Source organism: Bos taurus, unplaced genomic scaffold (assembly GCF_002263795.3).
Source record: "Bos taurus isolate L1 Dominette 01449 registration number 42190680 breed Hereford unplaced genomic scaffold, ARS-UCD2.0 Leftover_ScbfJmS_752, whole genome shotgun sequence".
In the NCBI taxonomy this organism is placed as follows: Eukaryota; Metazoa; Chordata; class Mammalia; order Artiodactyla; family Bovidae; genus Bos; species Bos taurus.
Window position 1 is genome coordinate 80,700 of NW_020192051.1, and position 14,922 is coordinate 95,621.

General features: G+C 48.9%; 1 protein-coding gene across 11 annotated transcripts in view; it reads left to right on the plus strand.

Annotated features, from left to right (window-relative positions):
* LOC784541 (tumor necrosis factor receptor superfamily member 10A) overlaps positions 1-14,922 on the plus strand; it is a 102,201-nt gene that overhangs the window by 73,974 nt on the left and 13,305 nt on the right. For 7 of the 11 annotated variants that reach the window (XM_024989230.2, XM_010808048.4, XM_005210270.5 and 4 more), the window contains exons 1-8: positions 6,144-6,394; positions 10,620-10,719; positions 11,343-11,456; positions 12,449-12,560; positions 13,387-13,460; positions 13,548-13,634; positions 14,079-14,245; positions 14,661-14,720. In XM_024989230.2, the coding sequence (XP_024844998.1) occupies positions 6,212-6,394; positions 10,620-10,719; positions 11,343-11,456; positions 12,449-12,560; positions 13,387-13,460; positions 13,548-13,634; positions 14,079-14,245; positions 14,661-14,720 (897 nt within the window). In that variant the 5' untranslated portion in view covers positions 6,144-6,211. Of the gene's footprint in view, positions 1-6,143; positions 6,395-10,619; positions 10,720-11,342; positions 11,457-12,448; positions 12,561-13,386; positions 13,461-13,547; positions 13,635-14,078; positions 14,721-14,922 lie in introns of those variants that run through there. The other 4 variants (XM_005210271.5, XM_024989229.2, XM_059884498.1 and 1 more) reach the window with 4 other exon arrangements.

Here is a 14,922-nt window from a genome sequence, read left to right on the forward strand (position 1 = left end):
GGAGATCCCTTTGAAGAGTTTGTTGATATTATCAAACAATACAAGAAATAGCTACATTATCCACTAGCTAGAAGAGACTCGTATATTCATGAATCCATGACCTAAATACATAACTTTATATAAAAAGAAGCATGTGTGTACTTTCCTCCCCCTCCTTGCAGTCTCCTCTGGAGAAGCTGTGAGTGGCACAGGGGCAGGGGTGTATGTTCTTGCTGGGTCATTCACTCCTTCCTTCCCCTCTTTGTTCCTGCATGAGTGTGTCTCCTGCTGTGACTCAAGATTTCCAGGCACCAGGTTTCTTGGAGACTAGAATTCAGACCCTCCTCCGTCCATCTCCTCCCTGCCCTTCCCCTGGGAAAGGGGCCCCAGCCGGGCCTGACTGCCCACAGCCTGCCCCAGTGGTGTCTCGGGTTGCACCTGGGCCTGCTAGGCTCCTGGACGTGCAGACTAGCTGTGACAGAGCTGTCGGGAAGGTATCTTGCTTGCTGGGGTCCTCCTGTGGCCCCTCACTTGTGAGCCTCCTGCTACTCTGGGGACACCTTCTCTTTCTGTCCCCACTGGCCTTTCTGTAACCTTCTCAGTAGGCCTGGTGACTCAGCCCTGCAACCTCACAGAGACCCGTTTTTTTTTTTTCTCTCTCTGTCCTGGACCTTAGGCCCTAGCTCTTCTCCCTTTTGAGTTGCTAGGAGGCTCCACAGTCAGGCTTCTGTCCCCTACCCAAAGCCAAGGTGCTGAGTACAGAGCTGCATCCACTCCGAGGGGCTGCCCTTCTGCCCCTGCCCATTGGCCCCGCTGTCTCACCCTGAAGCCATGGCAGCCCTCCAGTGCCATCTCTCCTCTGCTCCACAGTCTGCTCCTGCTCAGTTATCCCCGCTTTCCTCCAAACCAGCACCAGATGTCCTGTGACAGCTCACAATAGGAAACTCCCATCGTCCAGCTCTGTACCTTTTTTCCTGACATTTCACTTTTTCCCCAATCTCCCCACCCCAACATGGACACTCCATCTCCTGTGGGGCTCTCTAACAGTTAGGAAGATAACCGTGAGAAGATAAGTGCATTCCCAAGATGGCATGTATCTGTTGTTATGTTGGAGCCTTTCAACCATCCTTTCTCCCAAAAACCTCAATCACCAGCATCCTGAGAGCCAAGAACTTGTGAATATATTTGAAAATAGATTATATTAGATTCTTGATGATGTTCTTACTAGAACATGGGGCTTCCTAGAAGAAATAGAATATCTGGGTTAACCTAGAGGGGTATTTTTTCCTACACACACACACACACATAAAAATACCCATGCACTCTTTTGGTTCTTACCAACAGTTTGTTCGTTTCGGTCTGGAGATTGGGGGAGCTATGATGTCAGGGTTGCTCACAACTGATTCCATGTACTTGTTCTGCCCCATGATGGAGAAAAGTCAGGCCCAGGACTGGAGTTGAGAAGTCAGAGGGTTTTATGTTGGGGCTGGGACAGGGGCAGGTCTGTACAGAGCTCTTCAGAATTCTGCAGGTGAATGAGGGCAGACCGTGGCAGAGTATTCACACCTTCAGAGGGAGCATGAGATCTTCAGAGAGGGAATGTCATCACCGTAGGGAGGGAAGACCCCGTGGGAGGGAAGTGGTCCAGACAAAGCTCACCCCCATCCTGTATGCCCTGGTCTGTAGCGGAAAGCAGGGACCTGCATTTCCTGGCTTCCCTGGTGGCTTAGATGGTAAAGAATCTGCCTGCAATGCAGGAGACCTGGGTTCAATGCCTGCATCAGGAAGATCCCCTGGAGGAGGGAAAGGCAACCCACTCCAGTATTCTTGATTGGGAAATCCCATAGACAGAGGAGCCTGGCAGGCTATAGTCCATAGGGTTGCAAAGAGTTTAGCAAGATTGCAACTAGCACTAACTGTTATAGAAAATAAACATACCATTATGGCAACAATCAGATAATACATAAAGGTTCCTATGAGCAGTCTCTCTCCAGCACTGTCCTGTTTGGCTCTTGACTGCAGCTAAGGACAGGGAGAAATCTGCCCATGAGAAGATGCCCCAAAAAGGTGATGGGGTGACACATGACGTCACCCATACCATTCTCAGCTGCCCCAGGAGAAAGAGTAATGGCGGTTACAATGACTGCTCCCTCCAAAGCGGCTTCGTTTTGGTGTCTTCTTGTGTCCTTCCTCTAAAGGGGAGGATCCCACATGTGACTGGGCTTTTGAAAGCATAACTCCTTCACAAGAGAGGTCTGAGAGAAGCCTAGTGGTATTTGAATCTTGTTTAATGTTTTTTGATTGTAACTAAAGGGCAATAAGAAGTACCCTTTGCTGATCTAGAGGTGTCTTCCTTATCTGGAAGTTCTCTGCATGGCATAATTCACAGGAAATCTGAAAACTTTTCCCCTAAGATCAGGAAAAAGACAAGGATGCCCCACTCACAACTTTTATCCACATAGTACTGCAAGTCCTAGCAGGAAGAATTAGGCAAGGAAAAGAGGCATCCAAATAGGAAACCAAGAAGTAAAACTGTCACTGTTCTCAGATACATGATTTTATATATAGAAAACCCTCAAGACTCCATCAAAAATTCTTAGAATAAATGAATTCAATAAAGCTACAGGATACAAAATCAGCATAAAAAAAACCATTGTATTTCTTTATATTAATAATAAACCAGCAGAAAGAGAAATTAAGGAAATAATGTCATTTACAATTGCATCAAAAAGAATAAAATTTCTAGGAATAGATTTAACCATGGAGGTAAAAGATATGCATATTGAAAAGAAGACATTGAAGAAGACACATCTGTGACAACATGGATGGGCCTTGAGGGCATTATGCTAAGTGAAATAAACAGGACAGAGAAAGCAACTACAATATAATCTCTATTATATGTGAGGTCTTAAAAAAAACAAGCTCAGAGATACAGGGAACAAACTGATAGCTGCCAGAAGTAGGAGGCAGCAGGGTGGGGTGGGAGAAATGGGTGAAGAGGATCAAAAGGCAAAAAGAAAAGAAAAAAGGACTGGATGTAAACTGAGAGTTAACAGACTCAAGAGAGTACATGACTGCAGGCTTTAGCACAGGGACTGGGGAGGGTTTTGCGGGGCTGGTGAAAATGTCTCTTGCTTCCTCTTGGTTCTCAGTGTCATGGTAGGTGATGAGGCTGGGGGTACACAGGACCTCCACCAGCCCGAGTCATCAGTTGCATCCAATCTGCCTTGGGTTCTCTCTGGCAGCTCCCCTCCCCAGGACCAGCGTAGACTCCCCCCTCCCCTAGTTGGACTGTTAACAAAAGACCTGCCTCAGGCCTCAGGGGTCAAGGGACAAAGTGTACCTTTTTTTAAATTTTTAAATTAAAAACAAAACAAAACCCAGGGATTCCCCGGTGGTCCAGTGATTAGGAGTCTGTGCTTCCACTGCAGGGGCACAAGTTTGCTCCCTGGTCAGGGAACTAAGTTCCCACATGCCATAAGGCAGCCAAAAAATAAAATGGAAAAAAAAAAAACAAAACACCTTTCTCCGACTTCCCTGGTGGTCCAGGGGTTAAGAGTCTGCTTGGCAAAGCAGGGACAGGGATTCGATCCCTGCTCCGAGAAGATTCCATATGCTTCGGGGCAACTAAGCTCCTGCACCACAACTTCTGAAGCCTGGGCTCTAGAGCCTGTACTCCACAACAAGAGAAGCCAGGGCAATAAGAAGCCCGCCCACCAGGACCAGAGAGCAGCCCCTGCTCTCCGCAACTAGAGAACAGCCAGTGCGCAGCAATGAAGACCCGGCACAGCCAGAAATGAATGAATTAATTTAAAAATTTTTCCAAACAAAACCCCAAACTTCCCTCAAGTCACACAGGGATTTATTGACTCTGGATGATCAGAACCTCAGAGCTCTTAGTGGACATGTTGGTATTCTGGTCCACAATTTAAAAAAAGAAAAAAAACAATCCAATACAGGGTCTGGCTGCCGGGCACTGCTGTGACAAACAACACATACGAAAGCTCTTCCCCACCCTGGGCCCCCACCAGGCTTCTGAGGGGGCAACTTCGAGAACACCTCCCAGGGCTGCTGGGCAGCCCAAGACAGAAACCCTTGTTTCCAGTCTGCAACATTCTGACAGGAAGCAGGCCTGTGGCGCTTCCTGTCCAGAAAGCAAAGGCAGAGAGGGATTTAACTCCTTTTGGAACCAGGCTCATCTGAGAGTAGATTATTCCTTTCAGTGGAAGAGGTTTTCATAATAAGGGTTCCTTTCTCTTTTTATGTTGCATGACTAAATCTGAAAGGTGCTGTAACAGACTTTGATAGAAACTTTAAAAAAAAAAAACAACAAACAATTTGTACTTGCCTTGCTGTCATAAGCACTCACACCCTCATAGGATAGAGAGCCCAGCACCAGTGAAGTATGGGGGACAGACTTGGGCTCAGGAACAGCAGAAGTATGGAGTCCGTGGGAAGAGCTCACACATATCAGAGACCCTCTGGGAGGTGAGAGGAAGAGTAGAAGAAGATACTGGGAACTCTGAGGAGTGAATGCTAGCTTTTTAGGTACCATCAAAGGTGGTATGGTACCTTTTTAAAAATAGATTTTATTTAAAAGCCAGTATTTATTGATTTGTCTGCCTTGGGTCTTTGTTTCAGCAGGGGGGATCTTCCTTCCATCCTGTGGGTTTCTTTCCTTGTAGTGCATGCACTCTCTAGTTGTGGAGGGCAGGACTCAGTAGCTGGGGGTGTGCCAGCTCAGTAGCTTGAGGCATGTAGGATCTTAGTTCGCCCTCTCAGGGATCAAACCTGAGATCCCTGCATTGAAAGGCAGATTATTAACCACTGAAGCACCAGGGAAATCCTGATTTGGTAACTTGTTGATCCTGGCAAACTAGGGAGATGGGACAGTCCAGGGTGACTTGGACCCTTCTCTGAGCCTGATGATAGGAAGTGCTGCATTGCCTCAATGTGAATGGTGAGCCCAGTTTGTGAAATCAGAGACATTCAGAGTTGTGAACATAAAAAATAGGACTTGGTGGATGTATTCATCTGCAAATAAAGTGTTTCAACTACATAGTCACAGCCAGGCCACCTTCTTTCTCCTGGATGCCACTTATATTGGGGTGGGGAGTTATTCATCAGACTCCAAAATGTTCTGTTGGGTAGAACTTCAGGTTTATAAAATAAAAGTGAAAAAAGTAAACTTAGAAACCGGTGCTAATGATACTTCAGATCTTTGAAAAGTAGAGTTCACAACAGGAAAATATGGTGTGTATCGTTTGCCTTTGGGGGCTTCCCTGGTGACTCAGTGGTAAAGAATCCACTTGCCAACGCAGGAGACTTGAGTTCCATCTTTGGGTCGGGAAGATCCCCTGGAGAAGGGAATGGCAACCCACTCCAGTGTTCTTACATGGGAAATCCCATAGACAGAGGAGCCTGGCGGGCCACAGTCCATGGGCTTGCAAAAGAGTTGGCCATGACTTAGCAACTAAACAATTCTTTGCCTTTAAATAAATACTTATTTGTAATTCTATAGTAAAGTGATTATTAACACTATTTATATGATATAGGCCCAGGGCAAAAAGGTTCACCAGGTCTGTCTCATTTCCTAAGTACTTAAATCTCAGAAAGTGCAAGTGAGTCTGGCAACCTCCTCATTTTTCTAACAATTCAAGATTTCTTAGTTGACCCATCACTCCCCTACAGTACAGTACAGGGCACCTCTTGGATCTCCTTCTTGGCTGTCCATGTTCTCTGGCTTCCTTGGGGCCCTGGTCAATGAAGGGCGGGGAGGGGAGGAGCAGAAGCTGGGAGTGGGCAGAAGGCAGTAGTTAGAAGACAGGTGATTTATTCATTTTCTCAACCCGTGGGGCATTAGGACCTGCCTGGAACGCAGATTCTGAGTCTCTCCGGCCAGATGACAACAGAGCACGTGGGAGGTGCCCTGTCCCCGCCTCCCAAAGGCACAGACCTGCCTGGCCCTGAATGAAAAACCGTGTCACACGCGGTTCACTGGCGGAAATTCCCCTTTTGGTAAAGCCCGGGCTCCTCTCCTGAGCCACGCGTGATTGGCGGGAAGTGGTAATGATTGTATCAGCAAGCACTGGCTCATTCGCTACCGCAGGTGGCACAATCCCAGGGCGGGGTGGTATAAAAGTAGAGGTAGGCTAAGCTTAAACAGCTGAGGTCCGCTCCACGCACCTCGCAGGGGTGATCTCGCGCCCCACGAAACACACTTTCATTTCTGATGGCTCTGGAGGCTGTCACCCCGCGGCATCCTGGACAGCGAACGCTCCCCGACCGCACCGGGCAGCGGGGACAGAGGGCAGCAGCCTCCTCGAGCTCCCGGGCAGGGTGCACCCAGGGCCCCAGGCCTCGACTCCGGGGCCCCTGGGCTCTCATCTTCACCGTCTTGGGTGTCTTGTTGTTGGTGAGTTCCCGCTGCGAGTCCTGGCTCCAAAAGGCGCTCTTGGTGGCCCGGAAAAGGCCCGGGCGCGCCTGGCTGGGCAAATCCCTGCAGGACCCGCCTGGGCAAGTCCAATTCGCGGCGTGTTGGTGGGGGGCCCGAGAGGAGTGCGGATCCCTGGCGTCTACTTGCTGCCTGGAAGATCTGGCTCCTTGGAGAGCCTGACCTCTGGGTTGGCCCCAGGCCCTGGAAGCGTCAGATCGTCATTTCTTTCCTTTCCTTTGCCTTTTCCCTCTGCATACCCTCCTCACTCTTTTCTCTCTCTTTTGCTATTTTGCACTGCATGTATCTTCTAAAACGTGCCCTTTGTAAATCATTAAGTGTAGGCTCCATCTTCCCCCCACCACTGCCTTAAGCACCCTTACATTTCCTTTTCTCTGAAAGGAGAACAACTTCAAAATTGCTTCCAGCTCCTTGCACTTTATGAATAGAAACCACCAATCAACTCAGTTTGGGTCAGATTCTCACCACTTTCTTTCAGGGGGAGTTGGAGGCTCTGGATGTGTTTCAGCACTGCTGCTGCTGCTAAGTCGCTTCACTCATGTCCAACTCTGTGCGACCCCATAGACGGCAGCCCACAAGGCTTCCCCATCCCTGAGTGTGCATTTTTAAGAAACTCACCATGGGGAAAAATGTGCACACTTGGCACCGCCTTCTTGCATTGTTTGAGGCTCTTTTCAAAGCTGCTTAGAGGGTCAAATAAAAAAAAAAAAATTTGAGGGTCTAACAAAGTTACAGGAATCGTGAAAATATGCATCTTTCATTGACCAAATTAGTACCAAAAATCTGGAAAGAAATAGCATTTTGTATTCACAAGAAGTATAGAATTCGTTTTTAAAGTATCGGTCTGTAATAGGTAGGACTCATGTTGAACATGTGATGAATGGGTCTGGGTGCCTGGCAAGTATCCAGTGTAGCCATGTGCTTTGTCTGTTGGGTAACTCCTTAGAAGTGGAGTTGCTGGGTCAGTGGGTTAGATAATTTTACACTTTTGCCTAGATAGTGACAAACTGTTCTCCCAAAGAAGACTGGACCATTTTAACTCACACCAGGAGTCCACAAGGGTGCCCTATTTCCCTGCACCCTTGCACACTGAGCTCAAACGGTAAAGGATCTGCCTGTGACGCAGGAAACCAGGGTTCGATCCCTGGGTTGGGAAGTTCCTATGGAGAAGGGAATGGCAATCCACTCCAGTACTCTTGCCTGGAGAATTCCACGGACAGAGAAGCCTGGCGGGCTACAGTCCATGGGATCGCAAAGAGTCGGAGACGACTGAGCAACTAACGCACGCACGCACTTGCACACTGAACTTTAACACTTTCCCAGTGTAAGAAGTAAAGATGGGGCACCACAGTGTCATGGTTTTGATTCTTCCATTCCAGTAGAGTGTTTCAAGGATCCATGAGATTGCTGAGACTGAGAGTGGATAACCAGGAGACCCCCACGTTAGGACATAGGGGAGGGCACAAAAATTCAGACCATAAAAGAACTAACAAAAATCTTTACACAAATTCTTTCAGACAACAGGAGTTCTTCACTAGTTCTTCTGAGGCCAACATAACCCTAATACCTAAACCTAACGGAAACATTTGAGAAGAAGAAAAAATACTTTTAAATACCCTTCCTAAAAGCAGAGGCAAAATTCCTTTACAAAGCAAATAGTTAACTAAATTCTAGATCTTTAAAAACTATGGCAGAAACCATCACATAAAGTAACTATCCTCTAATTAAAAATGTAACACACACACACACACACACACACACAAACCAGTGTAAAGGAGAAAAACTATATGAACAGCTTAACAGATGCCGAAAAAGAATTTGAACTGACACTTAACCCCCTGTAATGAAAAGGGGAAAGTGTTAGTTGCTCCATGGTGTTCCAACAATTTGCAACCCCATGGACTGTAGCCTGCCAGGCTCCTCTGTCCATGGAATTCTCTAGGCAAGAATACTGGAGTGGATTGCCATTCCCTTCTCCAGGGCATCTTCCTGACACAGGGATTGAACCTGAGTCTCCTGTGTTGCAGGCAGAGTCTTTACTGTCAGAAAAAAGTCTCATTTTATCAGGGTAGAAGGGACCTTCCTCCATATGATGAAGGCCACTCCCTCTTGGAGTCACATTAGAGATTAGGATAACTGAGGAAGGGGCATGAGGGAATGTTTTGAAGCAAGCTAATTTCCATGATCTAGATAGAGGGTTTGGATTTCCCAAGTGTATGCATTAAAAAACAAAACAAAACAAACAAAAAAAACTCTTTGAATGGTATCCTTAAGATTGTGCACATCTTTCTTTGGAAATCTTAACATTGAAGTAAACTGTAAAGAAATACTGAGCTTGAGTTACTGACATAATGCCGATGTATTAAGAGTTGCAGATATGAATTTCATCATAAAAATGAGACACTTAGGAGAATGGACAGAGGGGGATGGATAGAGAAAGAAATATGTGATACACCTAGGTTACAGAACTTAGGTGGTGAGCATATAAGAGTTTAGTGAATGAATCTTAGAACTTTGTTGGATGTTTGAAACTGTTCGTAGCAAAACATTGAGGGAGAGAGTCTGTGAGAGGAGAACCAGGGAAGAAAGGAAGGCATAGGATTGTGAGGGCAGGGAAAGGAGAGTCCACCAATTTGGGGTGACTCGGAGGAGGCCCGGACTGGGGAAGGGATGATTAGGGGACACATATGAGCTTAGCTGTCCCCAAATACTTAACAGGTGGCATTTTATCTTGTTTAGATCCAGGCAGTTGAACTGGGCTCAACATAAGCTGTTTCCACTTTAACTTTGTTTTTCTTTCTTTTTTTTCCTCTTCATGTCACTTTCTACTTTAAATCACTCCCAGATTAAAGTTACAAAACTATACAAAACCCTTTGTTTCTTGTATCATCTGAAACATAGCTGCTGACATGACAGATCCCATGACTGGACACTTGAATGTATATTTCCCACAAATGAGGACAGTCTCCCCCCAAATGACAATACAACCCTGAACGTCAGAACACTATCATCAACACATTAATCCTGGTGGAAGCCTCAGGCTCCAGTGATTTCAGACTGGGCCCATTGTGTCATTTTTAGCACAGCAGCTAACTGCTGCTGCTAAGTCGCTTCAGTCGTGTCCGACTCTGTTCGACCCCATAGACGGCAGCCCACCAGACTCCCCCGTCCCTAGGGTTCTCCAGGCAAGAACACTGGAGTGGGTTGCCATTTCCTTCTCCAATTCATGAAAGCGAAAAGTGAAAGTGAAGTTGTTCAGTCGTGTCTGACTGTTAGCGACCCCCTGGACTGCAGCCCACCAGGCTCCTCCATCCATGGGATTTTCCAGGCAGGAGTACTGCAGTGGGGTGCCATTGCCTTCTCCGTTTTAGCACAGAGACTTGGCTAAAAGCCCTGTATTGCTATTTCTTCTTTCTCCATGTGATTCTGGTATTTTGTGGAACACTGACAGCTTCCTTTTGGGGACCACGTGTTGGATTAAAGCCACAAGTCCATTACTCAATATGTGATTCTATATCCTGATTATGAAAAATTGTATGCATGACAGAACCCTCATTTGTGAAAATGTATGTGTATGTGTGCACACACATGTGAGAAAGAAAGAGAGAGCCTGAGCGTATTCACACATATGGTCAAATAGAAGAAGTCAAGACACAAAATAATGGATGTTTTCTCTAATCCAAGGGATCTCTATGGTTTCTGTATTCTCTTATAAAAAAAATTTTCCTTGCCCGTACTTTCTCGGCTTCCCAGGTGGTACTAGTAGTAAAGAACCAGCCTGCCAACACAGGAGATGCAAGAGACTGAAGTTTGATCCCTGAGTCGGGAAGATCTCCTGGAGGAGGAAATGGCAGCTCGCTCCAAATTCTTGCTGGGAAAATCCCATGGACAGAGGAGCCTGATGGGCTACAGTCCATGGGGTTGCAAAGAGTTGGACGTATCTGAGCACATACTTTCTGGAATAAACATATTTTAAGAGGAAGAAATACAGGGGGAAAAACTTAAGTGTAAGTTACTTGCTGGCACAAAAGGCCAAAGAACAAACATGAATGAGAGTTTAGAGCTGGGAAGCAAGGTCCCAGTTCTGTTTGATTTTGCAGGTAGTGGTCAAGGAAATGTGGGGTGGATCCTAGAAGGGGTGAGAGTGTGGAAGCCACTCATGCCTGTCCCTGCTTTGTCCCCATAGGTCAAAGCTGCTTCAGCCATGTCTGTAAGGAAGGATGAAATTCACCAGCAGTCATCAGCCCCACTGGAACGGAGCCCCCAGCAGAAGTTATGTCCACCAGGTAGATTCTAGGACTGGTCTCCAACCCTTGTCTTCATGTCTGTGTATTTATTTCTGGCTGTGCTGAGGCTGTGTTGCTGCATGGGCTCTCTCTAGTTGTGGAGAGCGGGGCCTGCTCTCCAGTTGCGGTACTTGAGCTTCTCCCTGGGGGGCTTCTCCTGTTGCAGAGCACAGGCTCTCGGGTGCATGGGCTGCAGTAGTTGCAGCCTGTGTGCTCAGTAGTTGTGGCTCCCGAGCTGTAGAGTGCAGGGTCAGTATTTGTGACACGTGGGCTTAGCTGCTCTGCAGCCTGTGGGATCTTCCCAGACCAGGGATCGAACCCATGTATTCTGCATAGGCAGGCAGAGTCTTTACCAATGAGCCACCAGGGAAGTCCTGGCCTTTCTTTTTACTGTTTAATGTGCCAGCTATGAATGTGACTTGGATGTGTGGCATGTAATATATTTCTGTTGGCAGTACTCGTCTAGGGTATGTGTTAGATGAAGAATCAAAAGATGAAAGCCCGGTTGAGAAGAGTTCCCCTTGTGGATTCCACAGATGGCCAAAAGAGGCCTCCCCAGCCACACGGGCAGCCTCAGGGAATCCTGCGGGGATTTACTCACCAGCTTTTCCCTTCCTTCCCAGGATTCTATATGGAAGAAGCCATTAGAGGTTGTGCCCCATGCACCGATGGGATAGACTACACCAATCATTCAAACACCCTCCCTTCTTGCTTACTTTGCACGACTTGCAAATCAGGTACAGAACCTGTGGTCCCCCATGCCTGCAGTTAGGGTGCTGGGTGATGAGATGGGATTAAATGGGACGAGGAGTCAGAGATCTGATTTCCAGCCCAGCTAGGTTTTCATCTTGTCTTAGGTCAGTAAAATAATGAAAACAGAAGTTATTTGCATAACGCATGCCAACTGGTAAGGAAGTCTTTCAGAACACAGCTGGAAAGAGGAGAATAACGTGTCCCTTGATGGAGGGAGCTGGATGGTAACAGTGCAGAAGGCCTGGGGGAGTGGGGCAGGGCTGGGTTTGAGCTGTGTCATGTGTCTGATCCTGGGCCAGGCTCCTGCAGGCGCCATGCCCTCTGCTCTGGGGTCTCCCCCTCTCTCAGCCTTCATGACCTGAGGTCCCTCTGCCTCTGTGGCAGGGCATCACCCATTGAGACATCATCCAAGGGTTCCTCTCCATCCACAGCGTCTCAGATTACACCTCACCCCAGCCCACTTCTTTCTGGGCTCTCTCATTTCTCTTCCCAACCCTGATGCAATCTGTAATGATGCACAGTCCCTTTTATGCCTCTATTGGTGACGCCTGAACAGTGGCTGTTCTATGGATGGTCTATGTGTGTTGCCACAGAAAATGACCACAAAATTACTTAAAAAAAGATTAATTCATTTATTTTTGGCTGTTCTGTGTCTTTGTTGCGGAACAAGGGCTTTCTCTAGTTGTGGTGAGGGGGGCTACTCCTTGTTGCTTTTCATCGTGGTGCACAGGCCCTAGAGCACAGGATCAGTAGTTGTGGCACACGGGCTTAGCTGCCCCGCAACATGTGGGATCTTCCCAGACCAGGGATGGAACCTGCGTCCCCTGCTTTGACAGGCGGATTCTTAACCACTGGACCACCCAGCAAGCCCTCCGAATTACTTCTTGAACTGAGTGGATGGAGATCTGGGTTGTGAAGAAGGGTTGAGAGACATATGAGGGAAACACACTCTCAAAACCTTATCTTTGGTCTCTAGGAGAAGAAGAAAAAAATCACTGCACCCCGACCAAGGACTCTGAGTGTCAGTGCAAACCTGGCACTTTCCGTGGAGAAGATGCACCTGAATTCTGTCAAAAATGCAGCACCGGGTGAGACACAGGAGCCTATGGGGGCTTCCAACCCACAGGAGACCCCAGTTTCCTTGTACCCATTTCTGTCTCCTGCTTCCGTGAAGCCCCTCCCACCTCCCAGAGCTCGTTGTGCCTGTGGGGTCTCCTGAGCCTGCAGCGGTGCTCCCTACCACCACTGTTTGTCCTGTACGGCTTTCCCAGTGGCCCCTTCCCACGTCTCCTCGGGAGCGGCCTAGAAAGCCCGAAGTGCTGACAGCAGACAGAAGTCATGAGGAGGCCACGTGTGTGCTCCTCCAAGGTTCCTATAAAACCGGAGCCAACTCGACAGGCCTCACACCCAGCCCCTTGTTCCCCAGTAGCACCTGAATCTTTCCTCTTTGGGGACTTGGGGGCCAATAGTAATTCACTATCCTCTGATGCTCCAGTGTTGGCTGACATTGGTAGGAAGAGTCAACAGGTGGATGAGAGGGCCTCATATTCAACTTTGACTGGAGGATGAGTCAAACTTGTGCCCACACCCTTCTGACCCTTGAGCTGGACGAGGCACCCCCCCCAGCCTCACAGAGCTTCCCGTGCAGCCCAGGGAGGCCAGGCGGGCCTTGCAGAGGAAGCCCAGCTCCTGAAGGACAGCTCTGAACACTCAGTAGGAGCCCGGGAGCCGTAGTACACAATCCTGGATTGTTCTCCCGCCCAGTGAGAGGGAGTGAGGGGACCCTACCCTGCAGACAGCAAGAGCCTGTCTCCCCTCCACTGTCTTGTCAGGGGACCCAGGACGGGAGGCTGCCCCCTCTTTCTCCTCATCCAGCCAGCTGTCCCTGATGGGTCCCCCTGTGTCTGTACCCAGGTGCCCTGATGGGAAGGTCATGGTCATGAACTGTACCCTCTGGAGCAATATCAAGTGTGTGGACCAAGAATCAGGTACCCTGGCCCATGGGGAGGCCCCAGTTCCTGGAGAGCTAGCAACCATGAGCCAGAGACTACCCATGACTCCCTCTCCCTCCTCAGGCCCTTCAAGCCTGATGATTGGAATTGTAACTGGAATTGTAATCACCGTTTTCCTAATCGGATGTATGGTATGGTGCTGCTTGAAAGGTGAGGTTCTAGAAGGGAAGGAGATGGTGCTGGCTCCCTCCTCCATCTACCCAATCCTCCTGTTCCTCCTGGCTTGTCTCTGATCTGTTCCCCAAGAAACCCCTCCTCCTCCCACCTCACCTGGTCCTATAAAACTGATCACATCGGGCCCCCAACTCAGCTGACGGTCCCCTCTTCCCCCTGGCCGAGTCTGGTGGGAGGAGGCAGGAGAAGAGGGTGGTTCAGTAGCACTGCACAGAGATTTTTACATGGGTTTCATTTTACTTCATTTTCTCCCTTCTCTTCTCCTCCCTGAGGGTTCTCCAGATTCAGAATGTCCCGCTTGCGTCACAGGCCTGGGGCTTTGTTCAGTGTCTGAGCCCCCAACCTGCACCCTGTCCCTAGGAAGGGAGGTGCGGCAAGAGCGCCCTCCCCACCACTCAGTGGATGTCTCTTCTCTTCTAGGTCTCTTTAATGAGTGCTGGCACAAGGTGATTGGTTTCTCCAGCATCTGGCGGCATCAGACCCTCAGTAACTGCATCACAGCAAAGCCCAGGGTGGACACGGTCCCCGCTTTGTCCTATGCTGTTGTCCCTGACTCTCTCAACTGGCCTGGGGGCTCTAGGCTGAATGTAGGAGGGAGACTGGCCTGCTGAGAGCTGTCCTAAGGCTGGTTGGCAGCGCTGGCCCTGTCCTTACTGTCTGAGACACCCTCACTCTGTAGCCTGGGGCGTGGGGGGTGTCAGGCAGGGGTGCTCAGTTCCCCTTAGCATCACACCAGAGTCTGGGTGCCATCAGCAGAGCCCAGATGTGCTGAGTCTATGCCCACTTGGGGGGCACAGCACAGGTGTAGGTGGGAAGGCAGAACCCACTGTCCCCCCAGAAACTGTAGGGGTTTGTGGGTTTGTGACTCCTAGGTCAGTGCCTTGCTTTTTCGAGGCCCTTTTCTGGCGCTTATGTCCCCCAGGAAGGTCTGGGGCTCTGGACCATGCACACAACAACAGGCTGACCAATGGAGACTGACTTTCCATTCTGGTCCCTTGGCAGAAAAAGAAGCTGCAGAAGACAACGCCCAGTCCTGAAATGCAGCAAGCAGACTGTCTGTTGGTGAGTATGGGGCTCTGGCCTTTCTGCTTGCTTGGTACTGTGGTAGAGACAGGGAGAGGCAATGGGTCAGGTCTCCTCTTCTCTGGGGAGGTGGTGATTGAGGGAGACTGGGGCATGGAGGGAAGGGAGCCCATCCCCTGCTCTGGAAAGAGACCAGGGCATGGAGGGAAGGGAGCCCCAACCCCTGTTCTGGTCCACTGGC